Source organism: Tinamus guttatus, unplaced genomic scaffold (assembly GCF_059628265.1).
Source record: "Tinamus guttatus ecotype Peru unplaced genomic scaffold, ASM5962826v1 Tinamus_guttatus_pri_ptg000197l, whole genome shotgun sequence".
In the NCBI taxonomy this organism is placed as follows: domain Eukaryota; kingdom Metazoa; phylum Chordata; class Aves; order Tinamiformes; family Tinamidae; genus Tinamus; species Tinamus guttatus.
The window spans coordinates 5,806,517-5,829,593 of record NW_028288731.1 but is presented as its reverse complement, the minus strand read 5'-3'; the positions used below and the strand labels follow the sequence as shown (position 1 = coordinate 5,829,593).

Here is a 23,077-nt window from a genome sequence, read left to right as displayed (position 1 = left end):
GCAGCACACCAGAAGATGTCATTACCTGGCTGGGTATAAAGCCTTTTTATCCTTGAAAAGCTCGCTCGCTTCCAGTTTTTCTTCATATATAAGCTTCTGTTGATCTGTGAACTGGTCTCTGTACTTTTTACACTGCAAAACACAAGATGTTAAACAAACCATAAATTGTCCTGCATAATCTGGTCTGAGGCAGGAGCACCCCGCACTGCTAGCTGCTTCTTGCTCAAGATGCACATTCTCAGTATACTTGTGGGGTGACTCAGCGCCGTCCTACAGCCCGCTACGGCGCAGCAACCAACGCGGCCGCACTTTGCCTCTTCACCCATTCTAGATGCTTCTGATTACACTGAAACAAGCTGTAAAATCTCATGCAGGTGTGTTTGAGCATGCGTTAGTCATAATCTGAATCCATCCGATTCCTTGCTAAGGAAATATGTAGAGCAGCAGTGGTGGAACTTGAGGCAAGCAGATGTAAAGAGCAAAACATATGCAAGAACATGAATTTTCTAGGTTCAAATAAACAAAAAAAGAAAACCTTCACAATTCACAGGAAACACAACCCACTAAATCAGGAAAATGTCCCATCAACACTTAGATGAATATATAGATTCTCGCTGTTCTCTCCAGCCAATGATTCAAAACAAACTTCAGTTAAGTGCAGCTTGTAAGTAAAAAAATTCCACTGAGTGCTTCCAATACTGGTGTGACACCTAGTGCCATGGACACGGATGTTACAAGGCACCAATTAACAGGCAACATGCACACTGGCTTCATATCAAGCTAAACGTTGATGTCAGGAAGCATTCCTCTGCCCTAGATGCAGGAAACTAGCCAGTATAAGTTGTGTCCCTGAAGACAAAAGAAACAGCTCTTCCAGAGAAATAAAAACCTCCCGGCTAGAACAGGGAGAAATACTTTCTAAAAACAGGCTCTTCGTGGACAAAACAAAGTTATTGAAAATCATGTGAGATCAAGTTGCGGATAGACTCGACCAGAATGTACCGTACCCTCCACAGATGGAAAATCCTCTTTAGCTCCTTGTGAGTTGAATCCAAGAAAAGGTAAGGTCTTGCTGGCCAGTTCTTATCTATTGGTGATAGAGAAGGCATCTTATTCTTCATTTCCAAGAAGTACTTTTGAATCTGTGATAAAATTGAAACAAGATGTTTTATTAATCCTCAAACACCAGCGCTATTGAAATAAGCAAGAAAAAGCAGATGCTCTAACTGCAACCCTTGGCTTCAGGAAACCTGAACATGAATTTAAAAAGCCAAGAATATCAAAAAATACTGATTCAGATACAATAAGAGCTCAATAAATGCTTAGTTAGTGCCATTCCTATACTGTAATGATACTGTTTTTTCCTTACAGCATGACTGCATTTAGTGTCCACTTTCCATTTGCTTAACTTGGACACTTGCTTACAAAGAGGCCTTTACGCCTTACTCTATTATTTTTGCTAGAAAACAAGTTTTTAGAAACACAGATGTTACATGCGTTGTGTGGATATATACATACAATTCTCTGAAGGGTAAATTCATAAATTTTTCTTCCAGCATTGGCTCTGAAGAATTTCCTGTACTCTCTGCGGACCTGAAAAATGAAACAAATCCCCAAAGTGAATACCAAGAAACTGATTTGTTGCCACTTTTATTTAATAAAGCTCTATAGTGGAAAGAGGAAAAAAGTATGTGAACGTGCAAAGTGCTCCCCAAGAGTAGAATACTAGGTGGGTCACCTAAAAACGTATGAATCAGACCATGCACCAAAATGTAATAAAGTTACCTCAGATGACCTGAGCACAGTTGTTTCATGTTTAAAAACATGATAATTTTAAATATTTGCCTTTAAAATGGCAAGATATTTAAATACTATTGAACTCACTTCATTCTGAGGCTATTTTCTCATGCTTTGGCACAAAGCTAAACTGCAAAAAAAGTGGGGTATCTTTAGCAACACGTGTTTTATCGCATCTGAAGCGACACTGAACTCGCCAAGCACTCATCACAGTTGACAGCTGTGCTGCTTCTGATCACTTGTTCCTTTAGGATGCTGAATGCACAGAGTTCTATATAAAGTATAATATTATATACTGTAACGGAAATACTACAACCTGTAATAAAAAAGGGATTTTTTTTTTCCTTTTCAGAGCAAACTGATGCATGAAGATCTATTCACACAAGCAGTCTTCCAAAAATCACAAGTTTTTGGTGTTTGGTAAGAGCAGGGTATTAACGCACCTGTTAGGACAGTGAGCTTGATATTTGCTACAAAAGTTTACTCAGGAATTATCAGAGTGATTACTGAGAACCAACTTTACAGGTGATAATATTAAAATATATATATATACACACACACACACACACACACATATACGTGTGTGTATACATATATATATACACATATATATATTTATGCATTCTTATACTAATCTTTTCCAAGCTTTGGCATAACGTGGAACCCACCTGCTAAAAGGTTTGAGCAGAAACCAGGAAAAACATCGTGGTTTTGCATAACCTCCCCCAGAGCAAATGTAGTGGTTGGAGCTCCCTTGCTGCATGCTGGGGAGTTCATTGGAACCGAAAAAAATAAACTCACAGAAGAAAAATCCACTTTGGCTTGGAACAACAAGTTCCCTGGGCTTCTCCTGGCAAACCTGCCGCCTGTGCCAAGGGCTGAATATCCAACACAAGCAGTTGGAAAACAAGAACCTGTCAGGAATCTGCCACCCTTCTGGAATAAAACCTGCAAACACACAGGCTTTTTTTGACTATACATTAAGAGGCATCGACAGAATTGACAGCATTCAGCCTCTTCATTCTGTTCAAAAATGACACGTTTTTTTTCTTCCTGACTTCACACGAAAAAAAATATTCGACTTCTTGTACACTGAATTTCTGTGAGATTTAGTGCTACTTTGCATATAGCCCTTATTTATTCTCCTGGGAGGGAAATCAATGCACTCAGACCTATCCCAGCTATCTCATCCCACATCCCCCAGTGTCCTCAAAACTTCTGTTTAATGACGTCTACCATATATATATGGGATATATATATACACCATATATATTATATATATATATTTTTTTTTTTTTGTAAATATTTAACCCTTTTTATCATTACAACGAGAACACAGGAGCTGGACTTTTCTCTACATTATCAAGTAAATTGCTCTCTTTGATCCTTCAACACGCCTGAATCCTCCAGCAGAATTCAGGCAGAAGGGATACCGAGCCCAAACTCATGTAGAATTCGGTAGTTCCTCAGGATTGCTTTACTAATACCACGGCTGAAAACCTCAAGTGAGCAAAAGTGCATCATGCAAATCAGTCTGCAATGGCTGCAGTGTCCCTCCACGGAGCACAGAGAACTGTCACCTTCAGCAGCACCCAACAACTGCTGCCTTTAGCCCAGGCCCCGGGGTGAGGGGCTCTGATCTGAGCGGCACTAAGTGTCCAACGGCTCTTCCCTCCTTCCCAGCTAAACACGCAGGGGTCACAATAAGAAAATACAGGCTCGTAATCCTCCCACATGGGATCTTTGCCAGGGTAGGTCCAATTTTAAGCCAATAACTGTAACGGAGTCCCTCCGATTTGGTATTTGTCTCTGGCTGGAACTTTCAGTATGACAATATATCAGGGCAAAAGAAAACACTCCTACTGTGACAATAATATAATATAATATAAAATGATATGATACAATATGATATAAAATGATATGATATGATACAATATGATATAAAATGATATGATATAATATGACACAAAAACACCATGCCCAGATACCCTTGTACCTGGCGGCATTACACGCCCATGCAGCTTACGCGTTTTTCAGGAAAGGTCGTGGCAAAAGCAGCAATGTCACTTTGTGTCCCACCCTGCTGGCCAGTCCCCGCCCCGCTGCTGGTGTCCTAGGGGTTAGTAGGGTGCCCCGGCGCAGGAGGGGTGTTGGAGGAAGTACCTTCAGTCCAAGCCAGTAAGCCCAAATGACAGCAGCAGCATGCCTGCGCCTAGCCGCCTCCTTCAAGCGGGTCAGCTCCCTGCGAGCCTGCAAGGTTGGGACAGGGAACAAGAGACAGCCGCTGCAGGCAGCACACAACCAGGAAAGGCGTCTCCCAAACGCGACAGCCAACTCGCAGTTCACGCACGCAAAGCTAAGACCCCTTAACAGCCCCACGTGCCGGCGGGAAACGGGGCGAAGCCGCGGACGAGGGCCACGAGCGGCGCGGAAGGACGAGCACCTTGGCAGCCCCGCTCCTGGTGAGCCCTGCTGGCGTCTTAGCTGCCTGCAGGCGGTGCCGGGGGGAGCTCCACTCTACCGAGAGCTTCCCCTGCACCTGCACCACCAGGCGACGTGCGTGAAAACCAGCCCTCGGGAAAACCTTGCTGGCTAGTCAGTTTGTCTTTGCACAGGTGCTTGGGCGTACCAAAAATACCTCTGCAATTGTGTACCTACATGAATGATGAATCCAGTGATTCTGCATTGCACTGATGGCTTTTTATTCTGCAGGGGTTTTTTGATTTTTACGTACATTAAAAAAGGAAACCCTCCACCCTGGCGAATTATCCTCTCTATGGAATGGTGTGGTAAACCCCCCAAGCACGGTGCCTTTCTCATATACAAGCAAAAAGATAGGCACCTACCTACCATTCATCAATAATTCTCATTTTAGGAGAGCAAAGGCATGTGTAGGCCACTCAACAGCAGCTTTTACCCTATCCCAATAGCTTTTGCTCCTCAGTTATTCAGTGCTAAAAATCAAGAAGAATAAAGAGCACCTGCCACGTGAGCAGGGCGGGAAGCGAGCGCTCGAGCTCCGTAGCTGTTCTGAAAGCAAGCGACCTCGGAAGGCCCTTTCAGAAACTTTGGGTTTGAATGTTCTCCTGGGAAAGGACAAAACATGATGCCATTAGCAAGCATCATTTTTATCAGGTACTTTTGAGGAATAAGGAGAGGAAAATATTTAAGGAAAATAAGGCTTTTTTTTCCCCCCAGGAAATTCCTGTGAGCCAAATGATAAAAAACACTGCTAAAAAAAAAAATCCAAATCTATATGAAATATCTAAAAGAGGAGCATTAATACAGAGCTTGTAATTATTGTGTCACTTTCTGATCTTGTCCTTCTAATCTCTGAAGACTCAAGTCTCTTGGGTGAGAGAAATTCTGAACATGTTTATTTTCTGATTCCCAGGATTGTCATTTCTTTCCAGATCTAATGGATTTGTACCCAAACGGCAGAGGTCTGATGGGATCTGAGCAGTGCCTCTTCGTCCATTTTGCAACAGTGTTTATGAGTGTATGGATTTAGATAATATGTTTTTCAATCAAGAATTTTTTTAATTGAAACCCATAAAATGTTGGCCTCTAGTGAACAGCATTTCAAATGTTCACATAACCCACAGCTGCAGGCTGGGGATTAGCAAGAATCTTTCAGTGGGACTTTGCTTCTGAAAACAAACAGCTGATGCTGGAATTCCTGGGATTTTTCTATGGCCATAAGTTTAGAACTGCAAGCTAACCTCATTTTCTGCTAAAAAAAAAAAAATCAGGTCATAAAGTCATGCTTGACTTGCAGTTACTTAAATTTTCTTAATGGTTCAAAACACAACCAGAGAATCAATTAATCTGATTGAAATTAAAGATTTGGTAAAATCAGTAGCACTGTTTTGAACTTCTAAAGGAAGACTGTCCAGGGTACAGAATATACAGCTTCATGGAAACCTCAACTGGATCTCTATGGCAGTGTCACTGAAAGCACTTGTTGGGAAAAACGAACCAAAATGAAAAACCACCCTCATGCCCCCCTCAAAAACATGCCTTGCATATTTACAAGTTGTTAAATGCATTTCCTAATTTGAGGATACCATACTCTAATTATTATTAATCTAGTCTAAGGGCTTGTTAGTGCAAATCACTGTTTCACTGCCATGCAAAGAATTTCCTACTCTACAAAAAAAAAAAAAAAAAAAACCTGACACACAGAATGTTGTCAGAAAATTATTAAGTGTGGCATGAATGGAAATGGAGGGAATCAATGATCATGCTCTATTACTTTTATGTCATTGTATTAGTCATTCATTCTCACTACTGACTACTGATTAAAGGCTGATATTGTTGGGTAATGAAGGGAGGCATGTGATATGTGCAGGAAGTACCTTATATCCAAGCCAGTAAGCCCAAACAACAGCAATAGCATGTTTATTTCTAGCCTCCTCCTTCAGTCGTCTGAGTTCCCTTCGCGCCTGTGATGCATTTGAAAATGGGATATAGAGAAGCTTAGGGAAGAAAAGGTTACTGCAAGTTCCCAGTGGTGGAAGAAAGAAAGGAAGAAAGGAACCGGTCACCACGAACAGTAAATACAAAAGCGTGTCCCAGCTTCCCCGGCACAGCAGCTGAAACGTGTTAGCAGCAAAGAGAGATCAAAAGTCAGCAGTTAAGCAACCAAAATATTCCCACATGACTTTATCCTGAAAGGCCTTCCTCATCCTACAGGGGAGAAACAATCAACAAGGAAATGCAGAGCTTTTTGCCATTTCCTTACCTGGGTGCCGTGCCAATAAGCAGCAATGGTTGTGGCCGCCTCATTGCAACGTTTCTGGTGCTTAAGCTCTCGGAGAAGCTTCCGAGCCTGGGACCAGTGGAAAAACAAGGTTTTATTCCCCAAATCAGAAATCACTTAGCGATTTTAAGCTAAGCCTCTGTAAGCTGCAAATCTAAGGAAAGCCAAGCCACAGTGCCTCCAAATCCCCAAAGAAATCAATTCATAAATACTGTGGAGCTGCATGAGCCCAGTTCTCCATCCATCTACGTGTGCAGCGGCAATGATACGCTTTCCCCACATGGCAGATAACCCATTTAGATTGCAAAAAACAGTAATTGCAAGTTTTGCACTGGTTGTATTAAGAGCTGCAGTTGTTCTCATGTGAGCTGTTAACCTCCTTTCTTTCTCTTTTACAGAACCACTCCTGAAGCTTCTGTTACGGCTGCAGGATTCTTCCCTCGTGCAGCAAAAAAGACTTGGAGAAGCGGCAAGTAGCAGCAAACTGAGGCAGAAGACAAACAAGCAAGCACTAGTGTAGCACAGTGCCACGGTTTGGGTGTTCCTTAGCCCAGGCTACCAGCAGAAATCCCAAGTTCATATTTTCTGAGGCAAAGAACAGTGCCTATCCATAGCACAGTTTCCTCACCTGCTCCACACGCCACAGGCAGGCACAGCCACAGGAAACTCACCTTCCACCCTCGGATGTACGACTGTACCGTAATAGCTGAGCTCTTCGTCTTCTGATACTTCTTCTGTTGCTGTAGGGACAAGAAATATATTACACTTATTAGAACAGAATATTACAACTGCAGAATACTGTGTAAGATACGTGTTACTAACATGTGGAAATACAACACCAAATACTGATGGTACTGAAGGAGAAAAAGAAAAATAGGATTCTTGACTGTAGTGCTGGAACGCTCTCCACGCGTGCCAGTTTGAACAATAAATTTCCTGGATGACAATGTGAATTTGGTCACGTATTTGTTTTCCTCTACTTATGTCAAACAGTGTTCCAAAACCGTGGTAACTCCATTTTTAATTCATTAGGACTGTACATTAGTAATGAAGAAACATGGCTCTAATGCAATTTTATAATAATGCTGGTTTGAGAAACACTGTGAATGTAATCCCCAATTCAGACAGAAGAGTTTTGCAGTGTACAAACATTTACACTCTGGTATAAGTAACCACACTATCCACATCCATATCCTAACTATCCATATTTTTCTCTAATTATCCAAGATTAGAAACCAAACCCTAAAGACTTTCAAGATGATACACAGAAGTGCAGGTCAACTGGAAAATAGTAATTGCCGATCCTGCAACTTCTAGTTTAAGGAGATGCCTTTTAATTTTTTTTTTCCTGTGTCACACAATATTTTATCATGTTTTCTGATACACACACAAAGCTTTGGATAGAAAGGAAATGCACCTGAGACATTTGGTTTTCTTTTTAAACTTAAAATCAGTAAATCTTAAACTTTAAATCAGTAAATCAGCTGCAGGACTCTGCTCAGCCTTTTCACCACCTGAGCACGAAGGAAACGCTTAATAGTGCCCCACAGAAAGCACATTTTCCATTGTGCACATTTCTGCTGCTTAAATACTAATACAAAACTCGATTCTTTTAAACACTTCTTGTATGTATCAAGGAAGAAAACGAGAACTTTGATTAAACAATAAAAAGACCCTCCATTTAGTAAGGATGGTATCTTACTGCATATCTCCTGTACCAGGAGGCAATCACAATCTGGCTCTTCTTCATTAACAAGAAGCGTGTGCGGCACTTCCAGCCTCTATAAATCTTCTCAATGAGAGTGGCCAAGTCCTCCAAGCGCCGCTTTCTCAGATCCTCTAGCTTGAAGAGCTGGGCGTATATTGTAGGGTTTTGACATTAGGAGAAAAATAGCAGAAAAGACCAAAAAAACAGATAAGCACAAGCATAAATAGATATTTTAATTAATAACATAATTATTTGAAGAGAAACTTCTCCTTACTTAAGCCCTCCTTCAACACCTTTTAGTTTATTCCCCTCCACAGCTGTCCTCAGACACATGGATGGGATTCAGCGCATGCAGATTACATTAAACTCCATCTGGCAAATAGTGTATAGTCCTGATTGCCTCTCGGTTTCATCAGTGCTGATTCACATCAATTTCAACAGGTCCAACATGAAACAGTGCGTTTTTTAATGCTATATCCCACACCACTCTAGCAAAGCACCCTATCTAGGGAATTCTGCAGTAATCTGTCAGGGAATTCTGCAGTTCATGGCACGCTATCCTCATGCAGGATGCCTTGATTTTGCAGGGAAGACCTTTTTCACTTACTGTTCTTGGGTTGCGGATGAATATCTTTGATCTACCAAACGAAAATTCTTCTTCAGGGATTTCCAATTCATTAAACAGTACCTCTACACCAGCCCTAATAAGAAGAAATGAGCTTAACAAATACGAGCCAAGCACTAAGACTTCTTAGTTTACATATTCAGAGTTTAAATTGTGGAAAGTGTAGGAAAGCACATTTTAAATTCTTAAGTAGTGCTTGACATAAGAAGATTGAAAATCTAGCTCATTTACTCACTGGTTATTTAACTAAAGGCAAGAATGATCGCTGTAAAGATTCAGGATAATTTGATGAAAAAAGGAGCAATTTTCATTCAGCAGCCTCAGCACTGGCCTACTTTTCTCTTACTTAGAGTACACTGACAAGTTTGACACATGCTCATGTTCAAGGCTCTACCTACTGCCTTTTGTAAATGCTGAAAAAGAGGAGAGAGGAAAGGGAAAGACCTTCACGAGAGAGATGCGCTGTAGCTACCAATACTGCACTTCTACCATTACCTTGATTCACTTAAAAACTTAAATTGATGCTCAAGAGATCAATCCACCATGAGAGAAATGAGAAATCTAATTCAAATCACGGTTATGGACGACCACGTGAAAGAAAGAATTAAGAAAAGTGCATTTGCCTAACTAGCAAGTTACCTATAAAAATACATACAATTCTTGCTAATACTGTGCAATTTAAAATTATATCCTTAACATAACTGCTTTGCCAGAGGTATCATCTCATAGTTGCTCAGCAATCTACATCTAAAATTACTTCTGAAAGGTCAGAGGAAGACTGCATGACTGTCTTCAAAGGAATGGGTGCTACTATACTTAGAAAGCTGCTTATGAGAAGTCAGTGTCCTTCTGACCATCGCGGACAACCTAGCCATTTCCACGCACTTCAGTCTCTCTCTCAGGCCCCAATCAATAAAGGCTGCAATATATTTTATGTGATAAGAATATCACGCTTTTGTTCATTGCTCACATGCTCAATCTGCTTCAATAGCAGCTTAGTTCATCACTAAAATCACCTGCTTTGCCAGGGAAAAGACCGCTGAAAAGCAAACATTTCCTAGCAGTAAAATGCCTGGCCGGACTGCTAGGTGATGAATTCACTTACTCGTTACCTAACTTCTAGAATATTTGCATTTTGAAAAGGAAAAACGGGAAGAAGAAACCGGAGCGGAAGATGCTCCTTTCTATTCCCCGAGACGCGGCAGGCGGGAACGCCACCGCTTCCTCACCTGGCTGCTCCTCTCCAGCGGGGCCACGTCTGCTTGCAGAGCATTTTGTACCTCTCGAGGCAGGGCTCGTACGCCTGGCGGAACGCGTAGCCCGCGCGGCGCACGCGCACGTTCTCCAGCAGCCCCAGGTACCGGATCTGGTGGCACACGAGGGCCTCGTTGAAAACGTGGGCAGCCTTCTTGTCATTGGGCTTGATGCACCTGGGAAGCGAGGGACATTGCAAGGACGTTGGTTTGACCGTACGCGACTTACCCCAGGATATCAACAGGCTGTTTCTAACTGACCTACTTTCAAACCAAAGAGTTATGAGCATGTAAGCCATTTTTAATTTCTTAATTAACAGAAGGCTGCAAGACACTGTCATGATTAAACAACATCTACGCATGTATGTATTTGTTCATGTATCATAATCAGCACACCGTGCTCCAGAGCTGCTCCCCGCCAGGGAAACTGCAGGAAGCAGCTTCCTGCAGCAGAGTAAATATGATGGCAGAGAGTAAAAATCAGCAGATAACCAGCAGATTGAATTGACACAGGTGATTACCAAGACATTTATTAACGCATGTGCATCTCCAGAAGCATCCTTTCAGATCTCCCAAAGATTTTATTTCATCCAAATCCAGGTGCTGCTTCACCCAAGCTTTACCCCCGGGTAAGTTACCTAATGTAGTTGGGATTTTTCGTCTGCAGATTTTTCATGAGGGTGGCGACTGAAGCCTTGAATTGTGAACCTGCTGTTGGTGGTCTCTTCAGGTTGATCTTGGCCGGGTTTCCTTCTGGGAACAAGGCTTTAATAAGAGAGTGACTGGCCTTCCACATGGCCTGGGAGAGGTCACGGTACAGAAGATCATTGTTTTTGTCAACAAATCCTTCCACCTGGTACATCACCTAACAACAGAGAAAAGCCTGTCACCAGAGCAAAGGCTGCACTGCAATACAGGCTGGTTCTAATTTACCAAGAAACGGCTTTCCCCTTCTTTCCCACTATTAAATAATAATAGAAAACACCCAAATCCAAGATACGTTTCAGTTTTCATTTTATATTTGACATGAGATCTTTTTGTTATGAAATAACTTTGTAACTTCTTGAGAAAAAAAAATATATTTTCTCATACTGCCAGCAGCTTCTTTTGTTGATTGATCCCAGGATCTAAAGAAAAAAAACTTTTTTCCCTCTGAGAATTTTGATACACCTCTCGTCTATACTGTGAGGCAATTCTTTTTTAGGGGGATGACATGACGTTTTCAGCAGAAATATCCTTTCCCTTCCAGACACTAATGCCTGCCTTATTCATCTACCCAAAGCACAACATCCAGCATCACCTGTGAAGCTTGTGTGATCTCAGGCACTCAGGGCCGTTCCCAGGGGCCTGCTGCTTTAACGGCCTCCTGCAAGGGAGCGGGGCCAAGCACAACAAACATCCCTGCAAAGATCTGACGGGCAGCTGGAGGCGCCGGAAGCCTCCGAGAAACTTCACTGAGATCTCCAGGAGCAGACTTACGTTTCATAATAGAAGAGGCAAACTTTTGTTGTCCAGTCACTAGATCAAAATGTTCTCAGCTGAGGATGGAAAAAGCCCCAAAATAGTTGGAATTCACTGAGTGCTCTGTGAAGTCAGTGACTGCCAGGAGCACCTGGAGACCCTTCCTGGCTGCTGGAGCCCATTTGCAAGCTTCTCCAAGCACTCCAGTGCTTCAGCATATTTGACTCATCCCGAATTTTGGCCACCACAGAATGAGCTGAGAATCCCACCACAGAATTAGTCCCTGATGGATTATACCCAATTGCAGACTCATTAGCAAATTATATAACATAATGCTACTATACGGCTACCTCGTAGGGTGATGGGGTCATGATTGGGCATTTCCAGTGCCACCACTTTTACAGAAAATACAACTGAACGAACAAACTGTCAAGCTACATGAATATTCACAATACTGAGAAAGCATCCAAAGCTACAGACGAATTTCACAGCCCTAGGAAAACAAAACACTTCCCAAATCTCCTTCATTCCTTGAAATTAACAGGTTGGCAAATTCAAACTGGAAGTATAGTTTCAACTTCTATTTTGACTTTTTTGAAAGCTCAAAGATAAGTTGCCTTCCTCATACAGACTTAATGATTTTCATTTTTCTTAATAAAAAGCGATACTGAATTATCCATCATGTAGCTTTATCAGACTTGTATTTAGTCAGATTATATATCCTAGCAAAAAGCAAAATGCATTTATGAGCCCTCTGCACAGCCTCCTCATCCATCTGCCTAACTGCACCGACTTTTAACATACACTCACTTCCTTCACATTTATAATCTACTCTCTCGTCACAATAACTAAGTATTTTTGCTAATTTAGTGACAAAGAACATGTTTTTTGAAGTACCTTGCCTTCAAATGTGTGTGTATTTTTGCCGTTTTGAAAGACAGGTCTCTTGTTTTCAGAGACCTAGCACTATAAGTATTTTATCACCGAAGCATGTGGGAAGGGGATTCTGCCCTTCAACGAGCGCAGCACGAGCTCTCAAAGATCTCCAGCCAAAATTACACATTTCAGGCTCAAGCCTGAGAAGCTGCTGCCCCGGGAATACCTTGCCGGCGTAATGCTGGATGCGAAAGCAGCTGTGAGGCAAGGAGGTGTCGTTGAGGAAGCGCGAGCACTTGCTCATCCTGCTCTCAAAATGCTGATGAGTGGCGCAGACTTGGTTCAGCTTCTCCAGAAAGGTCTCGTCGGTGACGGTCCCGGGTCTCAGGCACTCTTCGTCGAGCATGGCCAGAATTCCCGTTTGGTTCTGAGGTTTAAAAACAAGACGTTTGCAGTTTTAACGTTTGTTCCCAGCATGTTTGCAACAACACAAGACAAAGGAGAGCCCTCTCCTGCCTCACTCACTTCTGCCACCCAGAAATGCGGTTTCAAGCTTTCTCACAGTTTAGCCAGCTCTCTTTTCCTATTTTCCACATATTTTCAGCACCAGTGTTTTTTGAAAGATTGCTTCTGAGATTTGAATTTTATGACTTTTTACTTTTAAAATTTCATGTCATTTAAGCAGTCTGTAAAATCTCCAATTTAAGAAAAAGTAGTCAGATTAGGGGTAAAGCCAGCATCCGTTTTATATTAATCACAAAACAGTTCTGTTTTCACTGTCAAAGGATTTTATCCTTCTTGTCACACTAACTCCATAGCAATCCTCAGTAGGTATAGGCACCAGCTGTATTAGAAGCATTCAGTGAATGAGCCACTGAATTCTCTGGTCCCAGATAAAAACATGCTATTTGCAATAATGCAATAGTTTCTAATGAAAATAGCACAAAATGTAAATACTTTAGGGTTTTTTTTCTTTATTTTTGCTGGATGTTTGTAAGACAGAACAACAGCAAATAGCCACATCCTTCCCAAAATACGTATTTTTTCAGTAAGACAATCTCCTAACACACAAAATAAAATGATTAATATAGAGTGGCTTGCTTGCTGACAAAACCAAAGTGCTATCACTGCAGTGAGGGTGAGGGCAGGGTTTACAGCTAAATTCAATATACGCATTAAAAACTGCTCGTAAAGATACTTGAGCATAACTTACATTTTCTATTAGGTCACAAATTATAGCGTTGTTGAAATACTCAATGTGAGTCCATTCGATCCCCTAGAAGAAATAAAAAAAGCATGAACAGAAAAACAGTTGAAGACGCTGTTTTCTCTAGACAATTTAAACCGCATTCCAGCTAACTAAGCTGCTATTTTAGAACTCAGTTCTATATGCTTACCAACACTTTATTTATTAAGAAAAAAAAGAAAAAAAAGCAGCAATCATCTCCCGCTAACATTATGTGCGCAACCCGCGTGCCCTTGGGCGGCCGCCAGCCCTGCTTCCCATTCCATCCCCGACCGGTGTCAGCTTCCCATGCACTTGGCTGGAAAAGCGCCAGCGCCTGATCCCGCAAGGCCCGGGGTCCCAGCGCGCGTAAGGAAACAGAGTCCATTCCAGCACAAGCATCTGAGAGCAAAATTTCTAAGCTCTTGGGTTTCTTTTTTTTTCTTGAAAAGGAGGAAGAAAAAGCTATATTTAGATGAGACCATCTGAAGAATGCAGTCTGGCTAGTGTTCAGATATTCCTAATATCTTTTGTTTTTTTTTTCAAAATATCAGCAGGGAAAGTGTCAGGATAAAAGGCCAGTGCAACTAGAGAAACCGGAGGCAGAGTAAAGAACTGGAAAAGAAAAATAAAATCATTTTTTATTTGCATTCTGCAAACACTATTTAATTCTTCAGACTGTCTGAGATATAATTCAATAAGCAAATTGCAGTAATTATAATTCAAGAGTTTCACCAAGGAATGCAAAAAGAAGAGACCTGTCAAGGTTTTGTGTTACCCATCAGATTACAAGGCAGGTACTTCATTCAATTTTCAAAAATGTTTACACAGCAAAACGGCTCCATCCGATTTGAGTACAGAAAACACGTGCCAGTTTCTGTACTTGTGAACAGATATTTTGCCCGAGTTGTTTATCATGGAAGTCCTGCTAAAACATATGAGAACTTTAGCCTGAAACCCTTAAAACTTAAGCTGATCACCTCCGTTTCCAAAGAGAATAAACTCACCAGCCCTTGCTCAGAACTTACCGTTCACCGCTGCCAACCACACGTCTACACGAAGGTTTGCTTTGCCTTATGCCCACAGAGCTCATGATGTGCAGCAGAACCCCAAGTGATTTATTTTGCTCAATTTAGCTACCACGTAGACCTAGAAAGCCACGCTCCCCGGCCGGGCCACCCTCCGACGTGGGCGCACACTCGGGACACCGGGGAGGGGGGACCGACTCCGGGATTACCTCTCGGATGTATTCCTCCTGCTCTTCCTTGAGCGTCAGTTCAATGAAGATCTGCTGCAGCTTCTCATTGCAGTAGTTGATAATGAACTGCTCGAAGCTGTTGTCCTGCCAGATAAAAGACGTTTGAGCGGGGCTGCTGTGCCAACGTGCTGCAATCCACCCGCAGGGAGCTGCCTCCCTAACTGCTCCTGCTACCCTGAGATGTTCTACGGAGAAGCTGGTTTGGAAACCTCGGATCAAACCCTTTCTGAGCCTTTCTTCACTGGAAGAGACCACAGACCTGTAGAGTTCTTCTTTATGATGCTTCTGTAGCAGTTGCTTGGGAAAAGTCATACGGATACCTGCGCTGCCAGGGAATAAACAACCAAGTTTTGCCTGCGCTAGTCTATCCCCCTGTGCAAAATATGGTCTGCTAGTTCTGATAAATGAGATTCTGTCAGTGGCACGAGCTCTTTCCTGACAAGAATCTCACGGAATAAAGGAAGGTATCCGACTTCCCTACAAACTGAGGCCCAAGCTGCTACGCTGGCTGTGGCTGAGCCGGGGTTAAGAGAAGATTGGCTCCAGACACCAACACTGCCTCCTCCCTGCCAAAAAAACCTTCACGTAACTGCCCCCGAAAATGCTGGGAATTTAAAGAACTCTGTCAACCAAAAGCTTTCGATGGGATAATCCATATAAAACTAGGTTAGGGAGCAAGCACGTGTGCAGCAAATTGCAGAAGAGCCTGGGAAATTGGGTAGAAATAGGGAAAGTGAGATGGGCAGTGGCGAGGCAACCTAGTTCTACATTAGACTCATTAACAGTAGCAGAATTTTCTCCATATATCCCCAGAAATAACTGCAATCTAGAGTAAGTTTGCACAGCCATTTCTGGTCTCTTCCTCTGGCCTTTGGTAGTTGATTGTTTTATTATTATTATTATTACTAGTCATTAAGACAACACTTCTAGTTATGTTCTAGTTCTAGTTATGATGCTGGAATCTTTATGACTAGGGGTAACTATAGGCATTTAAATGTTTGAACTTAGAATCTGGTTGCTGAATATTAGGAGCACACAAGCGGATTAGAAAATATTAAGATAGCACAACTTATTTTTATCATTTTGGTTTAAGTAAAGCAAAATCATAGCTGATCACCACACTTTTTTTGCAGCCACATCAAATTCCGCCCCTCATACCCACCCCAATTATCCATCAGAGATTGCAGCACTCGCATAGATCTAGACAAGAAAGCTAAAATTTTGCATGCATCAAAATCAGCACTGCAAACAAGTCATACTTACTGCATTCTGTTGCAAAAAGAAATTGCATAAACTGCCATCAGTACTCACACAATTTCCATAGTAACACAGAATACAAAGAGACTATTAGCATTTGTTCAGTGCGCCAAGTAGATGAGTGTTTTTATCAGACTCATATTTGTCTGTCACTCTGAAAATGTAAAGTGCTACAAAACGGTTACATGTCACACTTCTATAGAGGGGTGCATCTCTAGGTGCTATCCCAAGATTATCAAATAAAGCAGGGGATTGAGGCACATCCAAAGTAAACACGGAGCAGTGCTCTTGCCTTGTCACGTCCATAAATCGGTGTGCACCATTTGTCTGAAAATGCCACATATGCAGCCTTTGGCTGATGCATTTTAGTGAAGGAACGGTGCAGAAAGAGAGGAGTGCAAGGAAAAACGGCTAAAGGTGTATTCGACACATACAGAAAAATTAAATATATCTAAGGTGATGGCCTTGAAGAGGCCCAAAGTGACACAGCACCTTCAAAAGGAGGCAGGGAAAACAGAGTCAAATCCTCCTGAGAGATCCATGTCACCCATTGCACTAAGATGCCTCTCCCAAACACTGTGTTGTTCTTTTTAGGAGAACAGCAGGATTTTTAATTTACATATTATATACAATCTTCATCTTCAAAACCAGAGGGACAGCAAAAGGCCACTCCAGCTAAAGCAGCCAACTAGAGGGTCCATTTGCAACATACTAAAGTAATTGCTAGACGCTTCCTGATTTGAAGTATCTTATGCTTATTTGAAGTATCTTATGGCTATGACATTGCGGTTTGCCACAGAAGAGCAAACCACAACGTTCTTCACAAATCACTTCAGTGGAAATTCTATCTGAAGTTGCCAAAATATTGAAAATTGCTATAAAATTGCTATTGTGGGGGGCAAAAAAACATTGAACAACAGTAGTAATTTTAGTGTAGGTGGGCAAGTCAGAACGCAAAAGGCTGAGAGTTCATCTCCTGCTCTGATGCTGAGAGCATTAATTCAATCACTGCATTTCCAAAAGATCTGTTGGAAGCCACTGTGGAATACATAATATCCACACATCATGCCCCCTTTGGAAAGGGGAAAAAACCCCCCTTGGTCTCTCAGATTTAATTAGAGGGGCCAGGAAACAGCACGTCACCGAGACAGGTTTAACGTCACGTCAAACTGATGGAGAGAGATGAAACAAGCACCCCCAGCTTATCCTCTCCATCTTCATCAGGTGCAACAATGAATGTAGACAACGAGTAGAAAGGATTTAGTGAGGAAAACCAAAGCCTAGTTCATTATATTTCTCACTTTACAAATAATGGTCTTGATCATAGAGGTCTATTATTCATCAGCCTTCAGACTACCATGTATCAGGGTGCCATTTCATGATGGGCAAGTTTCTGAACTCCAAAATATTCTGCTCCACATATTCTTATGTGGCTTGTAGAAACTAGTAGATCATCATATTATACTCACTAAGATGTTAGGCTCAATTGTGAAAAGACAAAATTTCTGGATGCAATTACTTTTGTTACTGACAGACTTGAAATTCTAAGAAAATACTGTTGTCCCTTAATATTTTGCCAAATTTCTTTGTAAGATTTCAATCAGGCATAACATGGAATTACCAGGGAGAAAGAAAAACAAAAATAAAGATGTTTCTGACACTACACATGATTATATTAGCAAAACACTCCTAATAAAAGACAAAACAAAAATCATTTTGACAAAGAAAAGAGTGAAACTAATGGGCTAAGTGTCTCACACCAGCGTTAGGCAGAAATGTCAAAATGCCAATGCCGAGAATCATTTCTTGTGTTACATTTGTAGACAAAAAATATATATATATTTTTTTTAAAGGGGCATTTTCCTAGGAAAGTCAGCTACCTCCCGACCTTCTTTCCCAAAAGACATGTTCATTTTGGACTACCCAGATCCTGGTGATTGCCAAAGATGCAGTTAGGACACCTAGTTTTTACCGAGTCAGTGTTCACTCTTCTGTTTACTGAAATGCTCATGTAAGTAAAGAAACTAGCTCGAAAAATATCTCATGTAACCCAGATTTTAGGCTCTGTGTTTCCATATAAAAACAAACTGCAGGCCAAGGCCCCGAGAAGCACATCATTTAATTAGAAATGTTCTGCAGGCACATAATCAAACCTCATGTGCTGCCGTGTAACTAACGGGAGGCAGTGCCAAGGACGGATGCCCAGACCTCTGGAATTATCCGTTCTCCATACGTGCTGGGCTTATTGGCATTCCTGCGAAATTCCCCCTAGTAAAGAAGCAGGCAATCTCAAAATCCATCTTGTTCTCATCGGTGGTCTCTGCACACACAGGTCTAATGCAAACCTCGAGTTAAAAAGGGAAGAACCTGTGCAGAATCCAGGGGATGCAATGCATGCACGATGCACGGGGACACCCACATGCAATCAATTTAACAGACTTCACCTAATAAATTACTCCTGGAATAACAGGAATTACAAATAGGCAAGAACTCTGTCCATTCCTCTACAAAGAAATAGTTGCAGCTCTAGGGCAGAATGATATTTTCACAAGCTCAGGCAGACCATTCATGTATATTTGCTCCAGCATTTCAAAAATTTCCTCCCTTGAAAAGCATACAGCCAACAGGATTTACTCCCAAACTTTTTTTTTCTGTTATTTTTGTTTTTTCCCCCCAAAATAAGCCTCCCTAAATACTGAAATTATAACGCTATTAATTAAATGGCGATTAACTTCCTGGGATGAACCTCTGCTTCTGAATATTCCAGCAATTAAGAAAATGATTGTTTTAACCGTATTTTTTAAATCTCCGGGGCATCTAATAATCCAAGCAAGGGTCAACCTCTGCAAAGCCCTGCACTTCCACAGCAGCTGCCAGCAGATGCCCTTGACGAATTATGGATGAAAAACGCAGCGCTCCCTTTTCACGCTGTACAGTCGCATTGCACATTCTGCCACCGCAGCTTCCCAATATACGAACCACACTGACGGGCTTCAGGAAAGCGTTCAGCAATTCCAGAAAGGAAATCTGCTGCAAGGTACAGTGTCTAGAAGACAGAGTTGGGATTTATGCTCTGGAGATGAATGCCAAGACAGCAGATGCCTGTGGCTGAGCGAGAGACGCGGCGAGGATGTGGAGGAAGGGCCCCCAAACCTGGCTTTGCCCGTCCCTGTGCGCCTGGCTCAGCGGGAGTTGTGTGGTCGGATGGATTCCCCTCCTTCCCGCTCGGAGCCCGGCACGTTTCAGCCATCGGCTTCTCCAGCTCTCTGCACGTCTACAGCCCCCAGTTAGATGTGCAAGCAACATTTCTCTGAGGACCAAAGACTAAGTGCTCAAATCGTCTCAGCCTGAGCCCCAGCAGATCTCCACGGCCCAAACAGGCTCGGACATGCTCTTCCTGTAGCCACACACAGTGCAATCCTACCTGGCACCCCGCTAATAACCGGGGAGCAGACAGCAATGCTAGGGGGTTCAGCGTAAAGGAGTCGTCCTCCCAAACAGACAGCCAAAGGCCAGGCAAACCTCAGGAATAAGCCTTGTTTGGCAGCTTTACTTTCATAAACCTGTATTCCCAACCGTTAGTCTCCACCAATGCACTAGCTACACCTGAAAATTTGGAATGAAGCCTTTAAGCGGAGTGGCATAAGCACTTGCTTTATCTCTAAGGGGTAGGGCAAGATCAAGTACTGAAACTTGCTCCATGACCTTCATTTTTACACACTCAGCTCTTGCCTACACCAGAAAGGGACAGAACAGTACCGGAACTTGAAAAGAAAACTTGCAAGGCAACTAGAGCAAGTCTTCTGCTTATCCTCATTAAAATCTGCCAGGCCCTCGGCCACCTCCATCAGCAGCCTTTACTCCTCAGCCCGCTCTCCTAAACGCCAACCCTTCCACGACAGGGAAGCCGACTCCACGCACCGCTCTTCCACACAAACCTCCTTCGGGCGCCGGCCGGGCCTGCAGCCCGCGCCTCACGTTAATCCCAATCCCGACATTCCTGCCCACGGAGAATCCACGCAGAAACGCACCCAATTGAAGTACTTGGCTTTCAAAGCAGTCGGCCCCCCTGCTTACCACATAGGGCCTGGCCGAACTCGAAAATAAACACAGCTTTAAAGCAGCGCCTCGGTGGGCTGTTTAACCTAGCTCGCTGCCAAACCCGCAGAGGCTGCGGATTATCGATAGATTCAAACTCCTGAGTCAATAATCTGAGTTTTTGGACAGCCTGGTCCTCAAATCTGTTTTCTTGGATAGCTTTCGGGTTTGTCTGCAATAGGCTTTTTGTGCTTGATAAAAATGCCAGCCATCTGAAACCAGGTCCCAAAGAGCAGAAGCCAATGTTATCAACGCTCCAATATCTTCCCACTGTTAAACTCCAAGAACATTCCGGTTACTTTAAGAAAGCTTCTACTTAAGCAACAGAACAGTGGATAAAAAACAGCAGACAGCAAATAAAATAATCAAAACCAACCGCAAAATAATCTCATTTACACAGATTTCAACCTACGTACAGTAAAACAGGGCCACCGCTGTCATCAAGAGCATCAAGTTTTGGACTTTGGGGAATGGTGAATCACAGAATCACGGAATGGTTAAGGTTGGAACGAACCTTCTACATTTTTTTCCACTCTACTTTCAGGAAGAAATGTAAGATGATTTCAGGAACGACCCTAAGTAGGTTTAAGCCCCAAGAAATATAGTTTGCCCTGCCCATTAGGAAAAGCAACAACAGCCTTCCCAAAGCCCTCAAATCCATAGCAAGCTAACACTTTTTTAGTGGAATGAGATTATTCTACACTAACATTCAAGTGAGAACTTCACGAGAGAACAGGGAGCCAGAATACCTTTAGCTTATTCTCTCCCTCCTCAAGGGCAAGTGCAATATTAAAACAAACAATCGAAAAAAAAAAATCACTCTTCAGCAAACATGTACCTAACTATGTATTTCTGTGACATCTATCTTAACGTGTAAATACTTAGGATATATATGAAAAGCTTGTGCCACCCCTCCTATGCTCTCTGATGTGCTCTGTCTCCATCCCTGTTTTTTTATGTCTAGTTGTGACTATAAATGAAAGCAGAGTGGGAGACATGGGAGACAATACTTTTCAGTCCATGATTTTCTTGGGCCATCTACACTCCTTTATAAAAAGCACCAAGAAACATGATGTCAACGAGCATGCACTTACGATAAAGGTATATGCTACCTGAGTAAACACATGCTTAAACAGCCCTTTTTATCCTCAGCATACTGAATAGTTTATAAAGTTTAAAATATACAGCTTTACGGAGAAAGGAGTATTTCAAATGCACTTTTATCAACAAAATTCTTCATAGAGACCATGTCAGTTCTAATCGTCAGCAACAGATATAAAAATCAAAACACAACCACACTTAACTCAGCTAGAAAGGGGGTTTCATATTTTTAGTCAGTAATGATAACTCATTTATAATTGATGGATATACTTATTTGCATCAGCACTTATTGCCAAAGTAGCCCATGGCAAAGCACTGCAAATTCCACTATATATGCTATAAATTTTAAGGCATTATTGGAGTTTCCTCAGCTTACTGCATTGCATACATGTTAACATTTCATTCAACTATCACTTGGTTTGATACAATTAATTTTAAAAATATATATTTTCTGTAAAACAGTTACTTAAATCTCCACAATAACCACGTTTCAAAAGCATTTCATCAAGATCTTTAATAACTTTAGTGATATTCAATCTCTTGCTATAAGACTCCATATAAACATTCGGCAAGCATGCAGATCCATGCAAGTGACCATGAAGACCATTTTACCCTGTCTATACACTGTTCATTAAAAAATTATTTTACTCAGTTTAAGGGTTATAACATTAAATCTTTTGTTCCAGCTAGAGCTGCGTGGAAAATAAACTTTCTTTTGCACTGAAGGAATATTTTAAATTTTGATTGAATTAAGAATAGAACCCCCTCTCCCTTCCCCCCTCCAAAAAAATATCTCAAAACCGCCAATAAACCAAAGCCCGAAACATTAACTTGGTGTTGCTCCACAGCATTCTGTTAAGTCCAAAGACTCTGCTATTTGGGCTTTTCCCCTAACAGCTAAAAGTAGCAAATACAAATTGTGTTTTCAAAGAGACAGACTTTCTGGTTTATTTATTGTAAGAACACTCTTTTCAAATCCGCTATGCAGCACTGCATCTTGCTTTCAAAAACCCAGCAGTTTGCAATTAAAAAATTAGCCAGTCTGGAAACCCAGGGACGGCTATATGGGTGGCACCAGAAACACAGCTAATCCAAGCTTTGGTCATGGATTGTTTTTCTACCAGCCAGCCTTTGAATTACAGGACTGACACACAGCCCAAACGTAAATCTGCAGGAGCAACAAAAGAAACATAAAACAAAGATTATGTTTTTTTTTTTTTCCAAACATGTGTGTGTCCAGCCCATGATTTCATTCTCTTTTTGAATATTCAGGAGGACTTCCAGCTATTTCTGTACCGAGCTGCTTGGCAAGAGCTTCCCCCTGTCCCCTAAGCGAGGTGGGCGCTGCTCCCCGGTCCCGAGCGAGGGTGTTTATCGCTCTGACCCTGTTAGCTGGCCCTGGAAGCATTTCCCTCACCTTGGCCAGAAGATGCTCACATCCAAGGAATCAAACAACTGCATCTATTACGTTAATGCTTTCCGGTTTGCACGAAATAGAAAATTACATTCATAATTCAGTATGTAAGCTAAGTGAAAAACAGCCTTTTCTTTTTTTCATTTTTCTCCTGTGAAATTACATCTCCTACACTCAACGGCTAACCTGTTAAACCCCTGCAAAACAGGAGTTTAAAAACAGGAGCACTGCCCCGCTTTCCA

At 42.0% G+C, this 23,077-nt stretch overlaps 1 protein-coding gene across 4 annotated transcripts in view; it reads right to left on the bottom strand.

Moving 5' to 3' along the window:
* Positions 1-23,077, bottom strand: part of MYO1B (myosin IB) — a 64,812-nt gene that overhangs the window by 5,138 nt on the left and 36,597 nt on the right. The window contains exons 13-26 of one of the 4 annotated variants that reach the window (XM_010212227.2): positions 14,945-15,049; positions 13,696-13,758; positions 12,709-12,909; positions 10,784-11,010; positions 10,122-10,322; positions 8,875-8,968; positions 8,262-8,411; positions 7,231-7,299; positions 6,542-6,628; positions 6,156-6,242; positions 3,961-4,047; positions 1,519-1,593; positions 1,008-1,142; positions 26-132 (exon numbers count right to left, since the gene is read on the bottom strand). In XM_010212227.2, the coding sequence (XP_010210529.2) occupies positions 26-132; positions 1,008-1,142; positions 1,519-1,593; positions 3,961-4,047; positions 6,156-6,242; positions 6,542-6,628; positions 7,231-7,299; positions 8,262-8,411; positions 8,875-8,968; positions 10,122-10,322; positions 10,784-11,010; positions 12,709-12,909; positions 13,696-13,758; positions 14,945-15,049 (1,688 nt within the window). The remainder of the gene's footprint in view (positions 1-25; positions 133-1,007; positions 1,143-1,518; positions 1,594-3,960; positions 4,048-6,155; positions 6,243-6,541; positions 6,629-7,230; positions 7,300-8,261; positions 8,412-8,874; positions 8,969-10,121; positions 10,323-10,783; positions 11,011-12,708; positions 12,910-13,695; positions 13,759-14,944; positions 15,050-23,077) is intronic. The other 3 variants (XM_088523756.1, XM_088523757.1, XM_010212229.2) reach the window with 3 other exon arrangements.